This window comes from Bicyclus anynana, chromosome 4 (assembly GCF_947172395.1).
Source record: "Bicyclus anynana chromosome 4, ilBicAnyn1.1, whole genome shotgun sequence".
Classification (NCBI taxonomy): Eukaryota; Metazoa; Arthropoda; class Insecta; order Lepidoptera; family Nymphalidae; genus Bicyclus; species Bicyclus anynana.
The window spans coordinates 2,910,080-2,931,873 of NC_069086.1; the positions used below are offsets into that span (position 1 = coordinate 2,910,080).

General features: G+C 37.6%; 1 protein-coding gene across 3 annotated transcripts in view; it reads left to right on the plus strand.

The window, feature by feature from the left end:
- Positions 1 to 21,794, plus strand: part of LOC112058332 (adenylyl cyclase 78C) — a 106,457-nt gene that overhangs the window by 83,612 nt on the left and 1,051 nt on the right. For 2 of the 3 annotated variants that reach the window (XM_024099094.2, XM_024099118.2), the window contains exons 4-23: positions 3,730 to 3,834; positions 5,915 to 5,993; positions 6,357 to 6,433; positions 6,757 to 6,849; positions 7,216 to 7,258; positions 7,335 to 7,487; positions 9,118 to 9,314; positions 10,182 to 10,374; positions 10,888 to 11,031; positions 11,763 to 11,842; positions 12,363 to 12,512; positions 13,033 to 13,169; positions 13,949 to 14,122; positions 15,217 to 15,328; positions 15,756 to 15,854; positions 17,100 to 17,311; positions 18,107 to 18,295; positions 19,207 to 19,503; positions 19,983 to 20,217; positions 21,117 to 21,237. In XM_024099094.2, the coding sequence (XP_023954862.2) occupies positions 3,730 to 3,834; positions 5,915 to 5,993; positions 6,357 to 6,433; positions 6,757 to 6,849; positions 7,216 to 7,258; positions 7,335 to 7,487; positions 9,118 to 9,314; positions 10,182 to 10,374; positions 10,888 to 11,031; positions 11,763 to 11,842; positions 12,363 to 12,512; positions 13,033 to 13,169; positions 13,949 to 14,122; positions 15,217 to 15,328; positions 15,756 to 15,854; positions 17,100 to 17,311; positions 18,107 to 18,295; positions 19,207 to 19,503; positions 19,983 to 20,217; positions 21,117 to 21,237 (2,890 nt within the window). Of the gene's footprint in view, positions 1 to 3,729; positions 3,835 to 5,914; positions 5,994 to 6,356; positions 6,434 to 6,756; positions 6,850 to 7,215; positions 7,259 to 7,334; positions 7,488 to 9,117; positions 9,315 to 10,181; positions 10,375 to 10,887; positions 11,032 to 11,762; positions 11,843 to 12,362; positions 12,513 to 13,032; positions 13,170 to 13,948; positions 14,123 to 15,216; positions 15,329 to 15,755; positions 15,855 to 17,099; positions 17,312 to 18,106; positions 18,296 to 19,206; positions 19,504 to 19,982; positions 20,218 to 21,116; positions 21,243 to 21,794 lie in introns of all 3 variants that reach the window. The other variant, XR_008250823.1, reaches the window with a different exon arrangement.

The following is a 21,794-nucleotide window of genomic DNA, read 5'->3' on the forward strand; positions in this document are numbered from 1 at the left end:
CGGTTCAGTAGTCGAAGCGTGAAAGGGTAACAAACATTCATATTATCAAAATCATCAGTTTTCGCAAATCTCGGGAAACCATGGATTTTTCGGGATAAAAAGTAGCCTTTATGTTAATCCAGAGTAAAATCTATTTCCGTTCAAAATTTTGCCCAAATCGCTTCAGTAGTAGCGGCGTTAAAGAGTAAAAAACATCCAAACATCCATACAAACTTTCGCGTTTATAATATTAGTAGGATAGTACATATATATAGACAGTTTAAATATTCAAATCGATTGCAAAGCTTTGACTACAGATCCCTAAAAACGAAATTTTATTTATATATGAGCGAGCATGTAAAGTAAAAACCACAAATCATGATGTTAATGTTCGTCTATAAAACTCGGTATAATCCTTCATAAAAGCCTCAGCGCCAGATAAAAAGTGTAGAGTGTACGCCCGGGCCCGGTTATATTTAACGCAGAGTTATTATCACTGTGATAATTGAAGTGTAAGTAATGCTAATGGAGTTCGTATTAATAAAATTTTAAACCTCGTTGAGCAAAAGAGTGAAGTGAACTCCGTATAGTTAAACCTAGGTTGTTGAACTATTGTTGGATTGTTTTTAAATCTATACCAATACTAGCGGTCACCCGCGATTTCGTCCGCCCTCTGACCTCTTTAATGCTGCGTTTTCACAAAATCCGTTGTTAGTAGGGAGGTAGTTTATAGTTTGTCTGTCGTCAACTAACTATAAACTACCTCCCTACCAATTTCAACTTTGTACGTCAAGCTGTTTTCGACCTTTCGTATTTATAAACTAGCGGACACCCGCGACTTCGTCCGCGTGGAAATCAATGTAAACTTTCCAAAAAGTCATATTTCACCATTCGTATTTTTTATGATTTATGAAAAACTGTAATTCTAAAAGTAAAGGATTTTCCATCACAAACTTTTAACCCCTATTTCACCCCCTTCTTATTTTATTTTCGCAACAAATTTAATTTTCGCAACATTTACATTCAGTAGTTTCAGCGTGATGCCCGAATAACCTAAAAACACGGACAGACAGACAGACACAAAATATTTGGCTTCAGTATCGATTGTATGCCCTGCAACAAAAATTTTCAAAATGTCTTCAATGTACAGAATGTACAAAATGTACAGAATTCGTATTATAAGTATAGATTCTAGATGGCGCTGGCGTCCGTTATGCCACAAATGGTATAAGTAAAATCTCAAATTGGGAATAAATATATAGAATTCGACCAGTTTTGTTATAAGTATAGATATAAATTAAGATTATAAAGAGGTAAAGTTTGTGGCGTTGTAGGTAGTCTCTGAATGTACTGAACTGATTCTGATAATTTTTGTACCACTAGAAAGCCACGGTCTTTGTGAGTGTCCTAGGTTATATTTTCTCCCTGTATTCTTACGAGAATGGTAACTTTGCAGCAGTGACGTGAATAAGTTATTGATGCACTGGAAAATTCCTTGTCCAACTATGTATTCTGTGGTTCAGTATGTTTGTATTGAGTAGGTACTTAGGGTAGGCAGAGCATTTTTGCATCTATGAAGTGCACGCCACTGCTACGCAGTTGAAACCGCGGGCCGTTGACTTGTCCTCAATAAAGCTTGAAGCCTTAGCTCTAAAGTTGAGTGGCCAAGTTCACAAGAGGTATTATTGTACCTACTCCTAAAACTGTCTTAATGACTAGCTAGCAGAACATCATGGTTTCAACCTCGTAGTACCCATTCCCTTGGGAATACGGGGATAAACATAGCCTATGTTACTCTCTGATAATGTGGCTTTCTATTGGGGAAAGAATTATTTAAATCTGTTCTGTAGTATTTGAATTTATTCTTTACATACAAAAATAAAATCCTCATAATATTAGTGTATATTCAAAGGGAATGTTAATATTGTACATATTAAAAAAAAATGGCAAACTAGATATTAAATTTAATATCCGTTCTCCCTTATAAGAGGTCTTTTAAATTATAATTGGATTCGAGCTTTATAAGTGGTCTTCACGCACCAATGAGCCATTTCGACTTATTTTCGTAGCAATAAATAGCATTAAAATTTCGTAGCACGTCTACATCAGCTACGGTAGATGCTACGAAAATCAATTTACATACATCAATGTATTTTTTTTTTCTTTCGTTATTGCTCTCAGGCAATTTGGAAATAAAATTATTGGCATATCAATGCGATATCGGTTTGCCGTACATTTTACCTTGGAATCATGCCGTCAAAGATTTTAGATGATTGGATCAGTACTCTACTAGGTATGATACCCACTGTTCTGCTTAAGCTATCTATTTATGTTTCATTCAGTCATTAACAACTCATATTCGGTTCACTGTTGTGCATGAGTCTCGTTGAGAGGGGTTAGGCAAATAGTCCATCACGCTGGCCCAATTGGCAGACTTCACAGAGAATTAAGAAAATTCACAGGTTTCTTCACGATGTTTTTCCTTCAACATTTGAGGTACGTGATTTTTAATTTCTTAAAATGGACTTAACTGAAAAGTTTGAGGTGCATGCTCCGGACCGGATTTGAACCCACACCCTCCGGAATTGGAGGCAGAGGTCATATCCACTGGGCTATCCACCATTTATATATTTACTTATTTTTGCTTAGTTATAAGAAAATAGAGTTTTGAAAAAAATTGCTAAAATGTTCAACATCATTTTCAAATAGTTTTAGAAGATTTACAGATTACACCCTGCAACCTCATGAACTCACTTTAACTCTTTATATTGTTAGTATAGATTACGAATAAATATATATTTTTTTATTTTTATTTAACAACATCTTTTTGAATAAATAACGAATATCCGTATCGTATCCGTAAGCTTATCGTTATAAAAATTACAAATAAGATTTTTTAGGTTCGCTAAGCACTTAGTTCGCAATGGATTTTTCTTTAAATTAGGCTCGCTGACGCCCTGAATACTCTCGTAAAAGGTATAATTAATAATAAAGTGGCTTTTTTTCCGAAAAGGAAAAAGTATCAAAATACTTGGACCTTGCTCACGAGATTACCGCCATGTGGAATGTTGAGTCAACTATTATTGTTCCGATAGTTGTTTCAGTCAATGGAAAAGATCAGAAAAGCTTCGACCAACACCTTAAGAAGCTTTCGCTTAACTGTTGGATCAAGAGTCGGATACAAAAGGCAGTGATTCTTGAGACGGCGCGTATTGTGAGGAGGTTCCTCACTCTGGAGCCCTGACCACCGGTTGCTTGGGCACTCAAATGTCCCGCAGCGGGAGGGTGAATTTTTTTTATAAATTTTTAATAATGTTTTGTATTTTATACTTATATTGTTAAAAATTTAAAAAAAAGAAGGAATAAATAAATGAGAGAAATAAATAAGTGGCTTTTTATTAATAAAAAAAATCATAATTGGTTTAGTATATCCTGAGATTAACACCTACAATATCATAAACACAAAAACTGATTTTACTTCTTTATATTACTCGTATATGACAGTAATATAATAAAGGCGAAAGTTTGTGTGTAAGTGTGTATGTTTGTTCCTCCTTTACGCTGCGGCTACTGAAGCGATTTGGCTGAAATTTTAAATGGACATTTCACACCTCTGTGTATACACACATTCTACTTCCGGGAAGAAACCATGGTTCCCGCGGGATTTGAAAAAAAACTGAATTCCACGCAGACGAAGTCCAGGCGTGTGCTAGTGTAAAAAAAAAATTAAAATATTTATTTTAATTACAGAGTCGCTGCTGCGAAGGTGTGCACGAGGAGAGTCAGGAGAGTCCAAACTGTGAGGATGAGAGGCTTCCTGGAGATGGCGCCAGCTGTACGCTACCTGACGATCATGTGGGTTGTCGCTTTTTAGGGTTCCGTAGTCCACTAGGAACCCTTACAGTTTCGCCATGTCCATCTGTCTGTTCGTAGTTTAGCTCAAAAAGTATTACTACTACAACGCTGTAATTTAACATGAGTAGAGTAAAAATGTTAACAAAGTCGAAAACTAACTTGAAAAATATTTTTTTGGATACATTTTTAATCTCATAATGTGAAGTATCGTTAGATAGGACTTTGAAAGATGTGAGAGGCTTGCTAATATTTGTCTACAATGTTTTCTGATTAAAGGACCCGTTTGTAAAACATTAAGATTTTAAGTGCTAATTTTTGTTAGAGTCTAGTTTCCCCATCCTCTATGACCTAAACGGTTACTTATGGATACGTAAAGTAATTACAGAAGCAGCATATATACTGAAATTACAAGGAAAACTATAACTAATACATATACAACTAAGTAGTAATTGCTAATTAAAGAGTTTCGACCAACTTATAAAACGTACTTGAAGCACGCACGAACATTTCATATAAATACCGTCGGATTTTCGTAATTAACTCATCAAACTTTCAAGCAATTAACTATCTCGTTGGTTCAGTGATAAGGAGGTCCTGGCAAACCCAGGACTTCACACATGCAGAGAATTAAGAAAATCTCTGGTATGCAGGTTTCCTCACGATGTTTTTCCTTCACCGTTTGAAACTCGTGATATTTAATTTCTTAAAATGCACACAGCTGAAAAGTTGGATGTGCATGCCCCGGATCGGATTCGAACCCACACCCTCCGATTCGGAGTTTGAATATAAAATAAAAAATATAAAAAAAAAACAATACTATGCATAAAATATTTTAAAATCAATGGCGTTAAAACATACATTAAGCTTTTGTTGGACACGTGCAGAAATAAAAATAAATAATCACTAAAAACTTCATTATTTCCTTTGATATTCATAAAGCGTATAAATGCGAAAATTTTCTGTCTCAGAAGCTTATAATAAATGTACCTACTTTGTATTTTCAGACGAGGTTTTAAACGTGATTTGAAAGGGTCTTTCTGATTTCCTAACGTAATTACTTTGAACTTAATTTAGTTAAATGAACTTTTGACACTCGTAAATCCGGGATTTAGGTGTTAATTTTAGAGATTACCGCCAAAATTAAAATATATTTTACACCTTTTATAGGCAATACGTAGCATCATTCCATCTCCAGTTTATTTAGAGTTTGCTACCCTAAATTACCACATTACCAAAGAATTTTCTACGTGGCTTCATATCGAAACGCTAAATCACTTAGCGTTCTTTTTCTTGACATAAGCGGGATGTAAAAAGTTTGCCGTTGGGATAGTAAAAAATGTGTGTCTGTGTGTCTCAGTGGTATTGTATAGTTTCTGCGAATGGACCGATTATGATGCGAGTTTGTTATGTTTGAAAACTGACGTAATCGCAATTTTTACTAACATCGGTGGACGTGGGAATTTATTTATGGGAAATTGTTAAATCAAGCAAAAATTAACAGTTATATAATAATTCTCTGAACCAAATATTTTAAATACAAAATAAACAGTACAACACTTTTTGACAATGTTACATAAACACATATTATATAAAATATTGAAATTAAAAAGTGCTGTTTTATGTTTTATCATGTTCTGGTAACTCTAAAAAATCTTATCCGTTTGACGTGAAACTTACATTAAATATATAAATTAATTAAATAAATAAAAAAACCCGACTGCATAAAATAGAAAAAAAAATTAAAAGAAAAAGAAGCAAGCGCAGTCCAGAAGTGTAGAAAGCAATTAGAAAACAGTCGGGACCATATACGAGTAGGTATATTGGATAGAATGATTTTCATCTACATTATTCAATAGGTCCCGTCTGTTTTCTAATTGCTTTCTACGGTTGAGTAAAAATAGGTAACAATATTATGTGCAGGTTCATGAATTTTTTGGAATCAGTTGACATTTTTTGAATAACTTGAAAAAATATAGTACAAAGTAAATAACTTATTAAAGAAAAACCGTAAAATGAAGAAGCCCTATAAAGCGAATTATATAATTAGGTTGAAGGCTTTAGTCTTATCAATTTGTTTCAGGTCCGGATAAGCGACGACGACGGCTCCACCAACAGCGCGCGGAACAGCATCGACCCCTTCCCCCCGGAAGCGGAACCAGGTTGAATTTTTTCTCTCTTATTTATTTTTTCTCTTTTTTTAATTTTTAACAATGTTAAACATACAGAATTAAAAACTTAAAAAAAAATCTCCTAATCATACCTGAGTGACAAAACTTTGAAATTATTTCACCAATCGAAAGCTACATTATCGAAATCGCGGACGTTCGTTAGACTTTATAAATGTTCAATTCTATGTGTAAAGGATTTCAATTATTTGGAATATCCTACATTTAAAATTATAAAGTCAAGTACAAAAACCGTGAAACTGAGAGAAATTACGCGGGTAAAACCGTGGAGCGTCTTCTAGTTCGTAAATAAAAATAAGTAAATGATATATTTATAAATTAATTTGTTTTTACCAGCCGTTACAGAGAGCATGCTAAGAACAGGTCGGTACTACAAGGGAATATACTGGCCATCACTCACTAATAGTTTTAAGGTAAGCTTAACTTTCAATGCACTTTCACGTATTCTTTCCCGATTTTTATATTATCTGATTTATTTTCTATAACTAAGCCATAATATCATAATGAGAACTAAAAGCCCTGATTTTAAACATAATTGAATTAGGTATTTATATCATAATACAGTTAAGAATTTTCAAATGAAACATTAAATAATAGTTAAAGATTGCTTAACATATCGTTACTTTTTTATATTTAAATTTCAATACCGTAAGTTAAGTCCCTGCTTATTATTTTGTAATGGCCTTTGAATGATGTTTTAATGCTGAAACTTATTGATATCAAATTGCATTTGCAGGACGAAGCTGTCGAATTATCATACCAAAGGTATTCACGGAGACAAAGGCAGAAATCTCTCATAATGGTCAACGTAGTTGACTTAGCGCTGAAGGTGACGAAATTACTTTTTTTTTAAAAAAAGAAAATATACACCATGATTTTTTTTTAGTTTAGTTTAACAGTTGAGGTCATTTAAAACCTGCTACCTCATAAAACTGATCCAAGGATAAGCGTCAGAGTGGCCTGTAGGTACTTATTTAAATGATAGACTAACAAACTATCAGCTTTTATATAATGAAAAAAGTCTGGCTCTATGACCATAATGTCAAACAGGATCGGTTGATTTTATCTTATGATAGACACCGAGATAGCGAATAAATAGGTATAAAGTAGATATACCTTTTGTTTGTTATAATTTGAATTTATCTATGAAACTAATAATATAATTTGTAATAAAGGATTGCGTTTTTATTTTCAGATATGTTTATCGTTAATCTACACATTATCAAATAGAAATAATAGTAAGTATCATTCTGCTTGAACTGAAACTGACACGTACCATATTATTTTTACTTTTGTTTTTTTTTTAATTTGTAGTCGGGGTAGTGACGGACGGGTACAAAATAACATGGACGGCCGCGTTCTGTCTCATCAACATCGCGCTGTGTCTGCTCGGAGGATGGCGCTGTTTCGCCAACAACTACCTGCACTGGGCCGCCGCTGCCACTTGGATACTACTCATAGCGCAGGGTAAAAACTTAATACAAAATAATGTGGACTCGTCAACATCGTGTCTGCTTGAAGAATTGCGCTGTTTTGCCAAAAAATACCCGAACTGCCTGACCCACCGCGGAAGCTCTGCCTGAGAGCTAGAAGAACGGAGGGTACTCAAACGTCGGCTTAGAGGGCCGATAGGCTGGAGTGAAACCATTCCTAACGCTCTCACGGGATTAGGAAATATGTCCGATCAGACCCCGAACCGTCCTGTTTGTGATATCCTACAATGCCTAGAGTGGGTGCACAGAAAACAAAAAAGACACATCTACACTAGGTATATATATTGGTTTTAATTTTGAATTATGAAATTACCAAATGGCTCAGATAATCATGCACTTTCGACAGAAAGATGAGGCTAAAATATGGAAAATTAGTTCCAAATTTCAAATTGACAGCAAAATTACAATAATTTATTAATGAAAGTTAGAAAAAAAACATCACTATACAAGTATCCAAACAAAGAATTTAAGAAAGCGTACCTAAATGGTTTTAAAGTGAAACAACGATGTTTAATCTAACCCGTAAATTGTTTCACTGTAACTGTCCCAGTATCTGTTAATCTGTGCACTGACCTCTATAATAGGTCAGAGGACGTTAACTTAAGTAAGACTGACATGGGTCAGTGCAAAACAAATTATTTGAATTAAGAGTCCCGTGTCTGTGTCAAATATTAGTTTCGTATTCATTTTACGAACTGCGAGCTGAAAATATTTGGTTTAATTTGCTTCTCGGCTTAGATTTTAATCCTTTTAAGTTTTTTAATTAATAAAAAATCCTTTTAAATCTATAACATCCGAATTAGAAACGACTTTCACCCATTTATTTAATGGATGAAAGTGTGTTGTATTTAAATTAGAAGTAACGAGTAAGTGACCTAAAAGCTCCTGGCCAAATTACAATTCATGTATAAATAAATAGTAATGTAAAAAAATCCTCAATGATATTTTTTGCTAAAATAAAATCCTATTGCTCAGCAGGCGGATAGATCTCTAGTTATTTGTTAGGGTGGCATAAAAGAGGTACACATCACACATCAGAAACACTTACGATCGTTGTCGGCAAGGTAACCGCGCGCGGTAAGTTTATCTGTTGGCGAGGCGTTTCCGTTAGGTGCCCGAGGCGTAATAATGAGTTTTGATCTATAAACAACAAATCACAGTCTTTTGGTGTGACGACGCGTCATCACATCCGTTGATTCAAAATCATTTCAATGTAATTTATGAGTATATTTATTATTATCATCATTATCAACCCATGGCTCACTGCTGAGCTCAAGTCTCCACTCGGAATGAGAGGGGTTGGGCCAATGTGGATTGGCAGACTTCACACACGCATAGAAATAAGAAAATTCTCTGGTATGTAGGTTTTCTCACGATATTTTTCATTCACCGTTTGAGACACGTGATATTTAATTTCTTAAAATACGCACAACTGAAAAGTTGGAGGTGCATGTTCTGGTCTGGAACCCACACCCTCCGGAATCGGAGGCAGACACTCCATATTTATTGATGATTATCCATATTTATTCAAGATTATTTTTTTTACTTTTCATGTTTCATATCTACCGGGCATTCAGTGACCCCTCATGTTTATTTTGGTACAGGCCTAAGCGGTCAGGGCATAGGTTTCCAAGAGCCAGAGAACCAGGTGTGGTACATGCTGTTCATCATTTTCGTGCCGTACGCCATGCTGCCGCTGTCGCTGGGCTGGTGCATCGTCATCGGGATCCTGTCTTCCTTCTCACACGTGCTGGCCACGGCTGTTAATATTAAGGACTTGATGCAAGACATTACACATGCAGTAAGAACTTTAGTCTTATTTAATTTAAGCCCTGTGTTTTTTTTAATATGGCAAATTTTTCCATCCAAGTATGTAAAAAGCTTGTGCTAGTAACGGGCACGACAATTATTCAAAGGGTGGGTATCAAACCTGTAATCTGGTTTTTGACCGGCGCCATAATCGGGAACATATTAAGACTAATATATTTATGTTCTGTTCTTTCTTCATAAGGGTCTGACAGAATACCAGCTTTGTAGGTACTCACAACAATATTAGGTGAGTCAGGTCCATTTTATTGGCGTGACAGATACGGGAAATCTGGACATAAATCCTCTAGTCGTTGACGTTCTTAGTATTCCCGAAGCGATCCCACAACAGGAGAGCTTGATTACGAGTACCGCTGGCTAGGTTGCGGTAGTTTACGAAATGTCCCCGTGGCTCGTAATGAGACAGCGAGTCGAAACACCGTGGGGTTTTAGTAGGTTGAAGTCCGACATAACCTTCTTGCCTCCCCGTGGCAAGAAAGTATCCATGAGGATTTCCCCACGTTAGAAAAAAGGTCAAGTTTTTTGACAGAACACATTTTCTTGCATTAACATTAAATAGTTCTAAGATACACATGTCGCGATCAGCATGACATGACATGTTTGCGACCAACACAATATGATCAATTTTATCGGCTGTCAAGCCGTTAGCACTGCATTAATATAAGCTTACTAGATCGTTAGCGGCTGACACAAACGCCGGAGGTATAACACCACCAAATTCCAAACTCCAGGCTAAGTAATTGTTATTGTAAATTTCTCGAAAGAATGAAAAGTTCTTCATGATTTACGATGACGCTCATAGGCTACGAGGTCGTATATAATATGTTTCCTTATTTTCCAGGCTAAGACATGCGGTACTCGGATCCTCATAGCAAATTCTTTACTTTACATGGCCGTAAACTTCGCCGGAATGTACGCTAAGTACCTCGCAGACTGGGGGCAGAGAAAGGCCTTCCTAGAGACCCACAGGTCTATGGTCACCAGGCAAAGAACCAAGCGGGAGAGTGACAGGCAGTGGAAACTATTTCAAAGTGGTAATGTTTTTTTTTTAAAGGAGATGCTAGAAACGAATCGATGCGATTAATATCTAGATTTTCAAATATTGCTCTTCTATTAACATAAAATTCGTAAAATTACAGAGTATAGAAGATTCACTCACACGCAAAATCTATTAAATAAATAGCGACTCTTGCTACCATACAATAAAGTGCTATTTAGGGTGCACAGTGTTAATTACCTATCGTTATATTCAACAACAAGTTGCCTCTTTTTCGTCTATGTAACTTTTACCTTTCTGACTAGCTTGTTTTTTTTTCAAAGAATACTTATAATCTCTCTGAAATTAATTCATAATGAGCATGATGCTCTATAATCAAGAATTTTCGTAAATAAAAAAGTTGATCGTCTCATCGAGATGAAGCTACTAACGAAAAATTAACTTGATAGTAATCAGTCGTAAATTATGTTCTACGGATCCCGGACTAGAATATCATAATATTAATTACCATTAAATTGAAAAATATGACTGTATACGTTTCGTATTTCAGTGATACCGGATTTTTTAGCGAAAGAGATATCAAACCACGTATCGAGAGTAAAGGGAGAGTTCCAAGAACAGCAATTTAATAACTTGTACATCCAGAGGCATGAGGACGTCTCTATACTGTTCGCCGATATAAAAGGATTCACTGGTAAGCTAAATTAATTACACCATTCTATAGAGTTACTTAAATCTATATGAATTGGAGCCGTTACAACTGGTTCCGGAGTGTGTGGGTTCGAATCCGGTCCCGGGCATGCATCTCCAACTTTTCAGTTGTGAGCATTTTAAGAAAATAAATATCACGTGTATCAAACGGTGAAGGAAAAACATTGCGAGAAACCTGCATTCCAGAGAATTTTCTTAATTAATGCGTGTGTGAAGTCTGCCAATCCGCATTGGGCCAGCGTGGTCGACTATTGGCCTAACCCTTCTCATTCTGAGAGGAGACTCGAGCTCAACAGTGAGCCAAATATAAGTTGATAATAATAATAATATGAAGTGGAAAGTACAGAGACTGTGATTGTAGTAATTTATAGGAGCGAGTTTCGTATAATTTTAGAGTTCTGTGAAAGATCGATAAGTTTCTAAAATATTATGGTTCGTTACCACTAATTCCCCACATTTTTGGAGCGAAACAGCTACAGGGTTCTTAATTAATCAGGAAAAGGATATATGATAGTTTTTAAATCGAAAAAAAATCTTCGATAGATGTTAGATACCAAGTAATGTGGATAAGACTATAGTTTGGAATTAATATTAATTATACTCGTAAATTGTAATTGCATTGGTTTTCCATTATATTAGTTTGCTCTTACATCAGTAGCTATGCTGCTGTGCATTAGTTTATAGTATTACATTTAGCTCTTGTTGTGTTTATAGAGTTATCCAGCAAATGTAGCGCACAAGACTTGGTGAAACTGTTGAACGAGCTCTTTGCCCGCTTCGACAGGTTGGCTTCGGTAAGTTTCCGCAATGAAGATAATTATATTTTTTTCTATAATTTATTAACTTTAACTCTGAATTACCTACTTATTATTGAATATTTATCTAAATTTTAAAAAATATTTGCCATATCTATTTATTTTAGCCGGAAAATACATTGTTAGGAGTGGGTACGACAAACCTTGGCTACGTTCGGCTTTGTTACAGAGGTATTTTAACAATAAGGGCATTTGCTTCTTCTGTTACCAACTATTAGGGGAGAGCAGAGTTGAACGTAACAATATTCAAATTTCTCGTTTTAAACCTACACAGATATATCAATATAAAAATTGTAACTAGTACATGTGATAGTCAAAGTCTGGTCTTTTACCTTCCGAATGTAATAAAATATTAGGTTAACTTTACCGATAACATACTACTTACTACGTAAGTTAACTTCCTGTTGATCGTCCACTATCCTACCAACACTCTCTGCGTCCTTATGAGTAACTTCCTGTTGATCGTCCACTGTCTTACTAAAACTCTTTGCATCTATAGGAGAATCACTGTTTACGCATCAAGCTGCTGGGGGATTGCTACTTCTGTGTGAGCGGGCTGCCGGAGCGGCGCAGCGACCACGCCTTCTGCTGCGTCAACATGGGGCTGCAGATGATCCGCGTCATCCGCGACGTGCGCTACAACAAACAGGTGCGTCGGCCAGGGGCGGAGCCAGTGATACACTCATTATCAGCCCACCTTAGGGCCAGGCTACCCTTCTCATAGGGGATATGGAGCTTGGACAACGCTGCTCCGATGCGTTTTGTCAGATTTGGGGTGATAATGTTGAATTCGTAGCCGAACCTTATTAGATGTTAGTGATTGTGACCGGGAGCGACGGCTTAACGTGCTCTCCGAGACACGGAGGTCGAGTTTCCAATTCCGGGCTGAAAATTAATAAAAAGAAAGTAAAACTCTGTATCTCATATAACCTCTCAGGACAGTCAAACCTAGGACCTCGTGTACTAAAACCATACAGGCTCACCAGTGGATTAACAAGGCAGCAATGAACGCTGCCTCCTTTTTCTGTAGTTTATACATTTTGTATGGACTTTCCGCACAATGCCGGTGACACTGATTGCACCTACGAGCCAGAAAACGCAGCTTCTAGCTTTATGTGGCAGTGTTTATGGTTATGCTTACATAAATAACAATTTTATGGCTATTTCAGGTGGATTTAGACATGAGGATAGGCATCCACAGCGGTACAGTACTGTGCGGCGTGCTCGGTTTGCTCAAGTGGCAGTTCGACCTGTGGTCGCATGACGTCACGCTGGCTAACCACATGGAGAGCGGAGGACTCCCAGGGTAGGATTACTTCTACATAATAATCTATTACTAAACGATCATACTAAGAACAATTTCAAAAAAGATGTGAGCCGTCGAATCCAGCTTGGCTGGGCAACTCTGCGACAAAATTCCTCGAAGATTAGATAAGTCTTCGAATAATGCGTGTTGCCGGTGATGACGGATCCGATTCTAAGACTTAGTCGGTAACTATTATGGGCCTCATAAGAAGGCTCAGAGTTACTAAGCGCGCGATGGAGCAAACTAAATGCTTGGTTGTAGTTGATCGAATCAAAAATGAAGAGATCCGCAGAAGAACTAAGTTTAAGTTACGTTACATATCCCCATTTCTTTTAGAAAAGAGGAGGTCTGATGGTCCGTTAGGTAATTGCAATGTACAATGTTCCAATACAATTTTTCATATTGTTCTTTCATTTATTTATTTGACCATTTTTCAAAAAAAAAAAATATTAAAAAGATCAACCCTCCCGCGTTCACACATTCAATGCCCAAACCACCGGTAGTCAAGGCTCCAGAATCAGGAACCTCCTCACAAAACGTGCCGTCTCGAGAATCACTGCCTTCTGTATCCGACCCTTGATCCAGCAGTTAAGCGACAGATTCTTAAGATATTGGTCGAAAAAATGCTGAAACGACTATCGGATCAATAATAGTTGACTCTAGATTCCACATGGCGGTAATCTCTTGGACAAGGTCCAATTATTTTAATACTTTTTCATTTTCCATATTATTTATAACACTTAGAGGGTATTGTTTTTATCAGCGTTTGTATTGTGTAGGCGGGTACACATATCGGCAGCTACTCTGGAATGCTTGAACGCGACGTTCGAGGTGGAGCCAGGAGAGGGCGAGAAGCGAGACCCCTACCTGCGCGAGCTCAACCTCACCACCTACCTCATCAAAGCCACGGAGCATCCCAGGAGAACTAGGAACAAATCTATAAGCACATACTCGTAAGTGTAGTGACCTCGTGAATCATTGTAAACAAACAATACCAAGGCAGTCTAGCCGTTTTAATAGAAAAGTAAGAACAGTGAGAGCCGTGATAGCCCAGTGGATTTGACCTCTGCTTCCCATTCCGGAGGGTGTTCGTTCGAATCCGGTCCGAGGCATGCACTTCCAACTTTTCAGTTGTGTGCTTTGTAAGAAATTAAATATCACGTGTCTCAAACGGTGAAGGAAAAACATCGTGAGGAAACCTGCATACCAGAGAATTTTCTTAATTCTCTGCGTGAAGTCTGCCAATCTGCATTGGGCCAGCGAGGAGGACTATTGGCCTAAAACCTCTCATTTTAAGAGGAGACTCAAGCTCAGCAGTGAGCCGAATATGGGTTGATATTAAAGAACAGTTGCTGAAGTAATTCCACGACCAATCCCTTTTCCTATAACAGGGTAGGCGAACCAATGGCACGCGTGCCATTGATGGCACGCGACACAATATTTTGGGCACGTCGCCGATCATAAAACATGTGTAAAGTAGGTATTTGACATAAATTATTTGTCATCTAACCTGCAGCAACAGAAGTCACACTAATTTTACAATAATTTAATTTATGCGTGTAATAAAAACATTCCAAAATGTACCTCTTTTGTTTACTTTATTTCATAAAGAGTTTTGATAGTATTTATTATTGTTATTCTCCAAATAATCAGAAAGTCAAAATTATTTGATGGCACGCCAATGACCCCATTAAACATTTTTTAGAAAAAATGGCACGTTGATGCATAAAGGTTCGCCTACCCTGTCCTATAAGGATAGCCCTGTCGTTAAAAACTATGATGATTGTGATATATGATGTTTTTAAAAGCCGGACTGCTTTTCTCAGTAGATTCTGCCTTCTGAACCAGTAGCTAAGTTATTATAACAGTTTTTAATTTCTGCAGTCTCATGTTTATTTATTTTTAAGAATTTTATTTTTACAAAAAAATCAAGCCTGATTTTTTTCATTTGACCTTCAACTGGCGCTTTAAATAGAATTTATCAAATAATAAAATTGTGCATATAAGTTCTAAGTATATGTGGAGTAATTTGTATATATGTCCTCAGCATACAGCCCCAGCTGCAGCTGCAACAGCAAGAGAACGGCCCGCGCGGCAGTAACGGCAGTATAGAGGATGAGAACACCACCGACTTCATACCGGAGATGCCCTTCCAAAGTGTGAGATTAACAATATACATATAGATCAAAGTCCTCCGCAATAAACTAAAAAACTATTGAACAAATTTCTACGCGGGTTCAACCAATATAGATTGAGTGACTGAGCAAGTTAAGGTAAATATTATAGTCAAGGTTTTGTCTAAATCGGTTGGAAGTCTCTGAAAAAGTCAAGCCTGCTAGTTTCATATGAATAACTTTTTGGACTTAAACCGTTCGGCAGTTTTAAACTATTATTTTTTAAATTACTGCTCTTCTAAAAACAATACCTACTACTCTTCTAATTTCAGACAACATCTTTATATTACTTAAAAATAAATGCCAATAGATACAGATGCAAATAGTACCTTGATTTTATACCTCAATGGCCATTGAAACAATAGAATATATAGTTATTCGTATAGATTCTGATTTATTCATTGTTTCTCAGTACTTCCAAAGCAGCGCCACAGTGCTTCGCAACCGTCGCCCCGACAAACACGATGACGTAGAACATGGGCAGGACTTGGAGATTACATCTTTATCAGAGGTAAGTATCTAATCTTTACTAAACTTTGAAAGAATAGAATAAAAAAGACAATATATACAAGATTCAGTGTAGTTTGTTAGAGAGGAAGGATGGAATTTCGCTATTAGTATATGTAAAGAATACCTATAGAAAACGAAATGACACAGTCCTAAAATCAAACGTGTTTTCATCATCATCCTTCCTAACATCAGCCGATGGACGTCCACTGCAGGACATATTTTTAGGCCTTTTGTAGAGACTTCTGTCTAAAAGTCCCTGTCTACAACTCATCTATACCGCCTGCGTCGAGTGAGTCGCTGGGTCTAGCTTGACCTTGAAATATGGGTGCTTGATTTAATTTTACATAATACAGCGTTATACGTGTACATAATACAACGTAATAGTAGCCTGCGTAGCTCCCGTTTCCCGTAGATTCCCGTAGGAATACAGCATTAAAATAAAGTCTGTGTACTCCCTGATAATGTAACTTTCTATTGGTGATAGAATTTTTAAAATAGGCCCAGAAGTTTTCAAGTTTATTTGTTACATTTGGCGTTAGTCTCAATGCTTGCTTTAATACTTTTACTTGGGAATAAGACGCCCGTAGGTTATAACATAATATATGTTCCACAAATTAATAGTACATAAGTAGTGGAGGCGGTGAAATTATAATTCAGGCTGTTGTTTGGACATGAGCCGCTTGTGTGGAGAACTCAAATGGTAAATGCCGGCCCGATTCTCCTCTGCGCATGTTTGGTGCGCAGCTAGCCAGAATCGTGTTCTAAATTCGAAACATTTGACGACCTCCGTGGCGCAGTGGTATGCGCGGTGGTAAATCGATCGGAATGGAATGGATCGGATGGAATTCGATCCCCGGCTGGGCAGATTGAGATTTTCGTAATTGGGCCAGTCTAGCTGGTGGGAGGCTACGGCCGTGGCTAGTTACCACCCTACCGGCAAAGACGTATCGCCAAGCGATTTAGCGTTCCGGTACGATGCCGTGTAGAAACCGAAAGGGGTATGGATTTTCATCCTTCTCCTAACAAGTTAGCCCGCTTCCATCTAAGACTGCATCATCACTTACCATCAGGTGAGATTGTAGTCAAGGGCTAACTTGTAAAGAATAAAAAAAAATAAAAATAAAAATAAAAAAAACATGCAATGAGACAGCTAGTCTTATGTAAAGTGAACTCCTTGGCTCGCCACATACATATTCTTTTTTCTTTTCTTTGCTCTTTATAATATTAAGTATAAATCTTTACGTAGCAGGAGGACGACATTATCAATCACTCTATCGAAGTGAGCAGTAATCGCCGCATGCGGGTGGAGCACATGAAGCCGTGGTCGCTGCACTTTCGAGAGCCTTCCCTGGACGAGCGCTTCGGAGAACTGGATGAGAAGACATTCAAGTCCAATGTTATGTGTTGCTTCGTGATATGGCTGTTCATTGTGGCTGTGCAGTGTGTCATACATTATAAGTATGTCTGAATTTCCCCTGAATATCTTTCCATTTAAGATGTGCATGTGTTATAAGATTGTGTGGTAATGTTGTTAAGCTATTTCTTTAGTTCACTATGGTGTAAATGGTTAAGTCTTTGATTCTTGACTGTTCTTTGTTTGATGCAATCAACATTAGTACTAGTACCTCATAGTCTACTTGTACCTCACATACATAGTTTTAATGGAACCGCAACAAATATCGAGACAAACGAGCACCCAAATTGTCGCCTCATAAAACCTCAACACCGATAATATTGTCTTTGTAGCACAATTAACATTGCACGCGCACCTACCATTGTCATCGTAACATTGTGCTAGTGAATTCTACCATTTCCAAGGCATTGAACATTCAATATCCAGACGCAGCAAGCTCTTTTACTTGCTAGAAATTCGATAATACCATTTCGATCTAACCTTTTTCAAGTAGTATTTCTTTACAGCCTCCGTGGCGCAGTCAAATGCGCTCGATCCGCGGCTGGGAAGACAGAGGTTTTCTTAATTGGTCCAGGTCTGGCTTTCGCCGTGGCTAGTTACCACCCTACCCACAAAGATGTACCGCCAAGCGACTTAGTATTCCGGTACGATATTCTGTAGTAACCGAAGGGAGTGTGGATTTTCATCCTCCTTCTAACAAGTTAGCTCGCTTCCATCTTAGATTGCATCATTACTTACCATGGTGAGTGAGAGTGAGATGAGATTGTAGTCAAATGGCTAACTTGTAAAGAATAAAAAAGTATTTACGGTTATAAAGGCATATGTTAACTTGTGATCAGTTGCTGGTTGCTGGTGGTGATACTGATGATAATGACGATCCCGCTGGCGCTGTCGTTCCTGCTGGTGATGGCGGAGGAGTTCCAGCAGGCGGTGCCGCGGCTCGCCAAGCTGTCGGCGGCCGTCAGCGGCGACCGCTTGCGCCGGAACGTGCACATCTGCTGCTTCGTCACTATCATGTCCATATCTAGGTACTTGCTCTTATATGAGAGTATAGAACTGCTGTCACCGACATCGAGTTGCGAAGCTGAAGTGGGTGGGGCACATAGTTCGAAGAGCCGATGGACGTTGGGGTCCCAAAGTGCTGGAATGCCGACGCCGCACTAATAAGCGCAGTGTTGGTCGACCCCCCAAGTGGACTGACGACATCAAGCGAGTCGCAGGGATTCGCTGGATGCAGGCGGCTCAGTATCGTGATGTTTGGAAATCCCTACAAAAGGCTTATTCTGCAGTGGACGTTCATCGGCTGATATGATGATGATGATGATGATGATGATTATAAAACTGCTTGGATTTTCTTTGATTCTCTGCGTGTGTTAAGTCTGCGAAACCGCCTTTGGCTGACTTAACACACGCCAGCCATCGTGGTGGACTATTGGCCTAACCTCTCTCATTATGAGTACAGACTCGAGATCCGAATAAGGGTTGATAATGCTGATGATGATAGAACTGCTTTTCTCTATGTTGTACTGGATCATGAGGTTCTGGGTTCGAATCCTCCTCGAGATTGTGTTTTCCTTACTTCTAAGTAAGTTTCAGTTAAATTCTTTGTCAGGAGTTGGGAAGCTAAAGTGTTACTCAGATAGCATGGGTACGGTATCAATCGCCTATATGACGTTCATAATACGTACTATTATCGTGAATCGCGGCAAACTTTCAATAGTGAAACGAACTGTCACCCGCACCATCAACTATCATTAGCATCTGATAGTGGCTCTAAGTTTTATATCCCCTTTCCTATAATGAGAGATAAAATAGGCTGAGAAATAGAGTAGAGAGTAAACATACTCATTCAGCATTTGGATTTTACTTTACGCGTTTAATTTAGCATGTGATTGGAAACTAACTTTATGGTATCTGATAAATCCGTTTTTATTTTCAGCACAATAAAACTTTACATTTGCCAGGATACTATTACTCCCGCTGAGCCATCTAAAAGCAACATCACTCGAGTGGTCACTATCTTAGAAGATTCCGACACGCAAGAAATACTAGAGGAGTGCTACAAACCGGAATATGTTGTGTTCACATGGATCCTGTGTCTGGTCGCTCTGACGTCGATCCTGAAGCTATTCTATCTGATAAAAACGTTACTCGCTATCGTTAATGTTGGGATGTACGCTATACTCTTGCTGAACTACTACAATAAAGAAGAAGACGCCTCGGGTGATGGTAATAAGTGAGTATCGTTTAGGCTTGAAAAGCGTGATTAGCTTAGATTTTCATAAATTAATAAGCAGTCTAAAATGAGAACAGCAATCCAAAAGAAACAAAGTTCCATCTTAATTAGAAATAATGTAATTTATTTTATTTTAAACATAAGATAAGATAAATGATATGAAGGATGGTCTAGAAAACTTGGTATTTCCATTTTCCAAGATTTCTTAGATGACTTAAACGATAATAAATTCCTGACTAAAATTGGGAATCAAAGAAACCCATGACCGAATGATTACTCGCCAAGGAGGTAACGTTTCTCAGTCATGAGGGACTGACTGGAGAGAGAGAATCAAGAAATAAAAAGAATACTTTATACCTATATAAAACTGGCTTGAAATTAAAAATATAAAATCACAAGATAAGATACTAATATGACTAAATTGATAATTTAATTACATTGCTAACTATATGCTTCAGCGTAAAATATTCAATTTTCAGCACACTACGTTTCTACATCCAAATGCTGATCTTGATGATGATGTTCCTCGTGATAGTGGTGTACCACGCGAGGCTGATGGAGGTCACGTCGCGGCTCGACTTCCTCTGGAAACTGCAAGCGGAGACTGATTTGAAAGAGATGAAGGAAACCCAAAGGACGAACAGACATTTGCTGAAACACATACTTCCTGATCATGTCGTCAATCATTTTCTGAGCAAAGACAGGTGTCCTGATGTGAGAAAACTTCATTTTTTTAGTTAAAATAGTTGTAGAGAGTCTATGGTAGCCAGACTTTCGTGAATTTATGAAAACTTAAAACTTTTCAGCTCTTGCTTCTTGCTTCCATAGGTAAAAAAGTGAGGGTCTCAGCCTCTCAGGACGCTCGACAGAAGTAATAACTTAAACCTGCTGCCGCATGTGTTAAAGAAAGGGAAGCCAAACAGAGTGGCGCCGTAACGCGTTACGTTACGAAGCAGTTTACTCGTCCATAAGAAGTTATTACTTCAAAAATTAGCTAAAGGTTTGGGTTTGGCGACTGGGGAAACGCGCACTATACTATACTATACAAGACATGATATACTATACTATACTATACAAGACATGATACCTGATAGATACATAAAAAAAAACGTTTTCCATTGCATTTAATGATCCAAACTCCATATTCATCTACCGTCTACCGTGGTTACAGCATTTAGCTTTTAAAAAATTACAGAGGTCTGGCCCCCCTAGCGAAGTGGCACGTCGATTCTCTTTCTACGATCGCTAACAAAAAACTTTAGAATAGTAGAATTAATAATTTTGTTTTGCAAGTAACGATAATTTTAATTAAAAGAACACATGAGTTTCTTACCAGTCTTTTTTTTATTGAGAAAGAATACAATAAGGAACTCAAGCTAACTTATGCTAATAACTACAAAAATCAAGCCCACGTGGAATGGTGGCAAGAATACTGGCTGCATTTTCGCGCTGGACAGCCAGGATGATCCTTTGCGAAAAAGAACCAAATTATTCTTAGTAGAACCTAGCGAATTGGCGAAAGTCTCTACAAATAGTCAAACTTGACATTACATAAGTGCTTGTAAAGCCTTTTTGAAATAACTGAATTTGTATTTGAAAGTGATATGTTCCAGGAGCTATATTCACAATGGAGGGACGAGGTGGCGGTGATGTTTGCGGGCATCCCCAACTTCCACGAATTCTACTCCGAACAGAAGGCCATCGACTGTATGCGGCTGCTAAACGAGATCATTTGTAAAGTACCAATCGATTTGATATTTTATTTGTTTTTGCTTAATTTTATTGATAAATAAAAGAAATTTTGTTTCTCTGTCTGTTTATCCGTGATAATCTCTGGAACGGCTTAAACTATTTTAACGGGTGTTTCACTGCCAGATAGAGGAGGTTATTAAACAAAATAATAGGCTAATATTTATTCCAAAAAAAATCCATGGCTCGCGCGGGATTTGTGAAAAACTGAATTTCACATTGTTAAACAGAAAAAAAATTCCGCTTCCATCTTAGTCTGCATCATTATTTACCATCAGGTAAGGTTGTAGTCAAGGGCTAACTTACAAATAATAAAAAAAAGTAATGGTGTGACACATCATACCGCCTCTTCTTTTTATTCTTTACAAGTTAGCCCTTGACTACAATCTCACCTAATGGTAGGTGATGGTGCAATCTAAGATGGAAGCGGGCTAACTTGTTAGTAGGAGGATGAAAATCCACACCCCTTTTGGTTTCTACAAGACATTTTACCGGAACGCTAAATCGCTTGGCGGTACGTCTTTGTCGGTAGGGTGGTAACT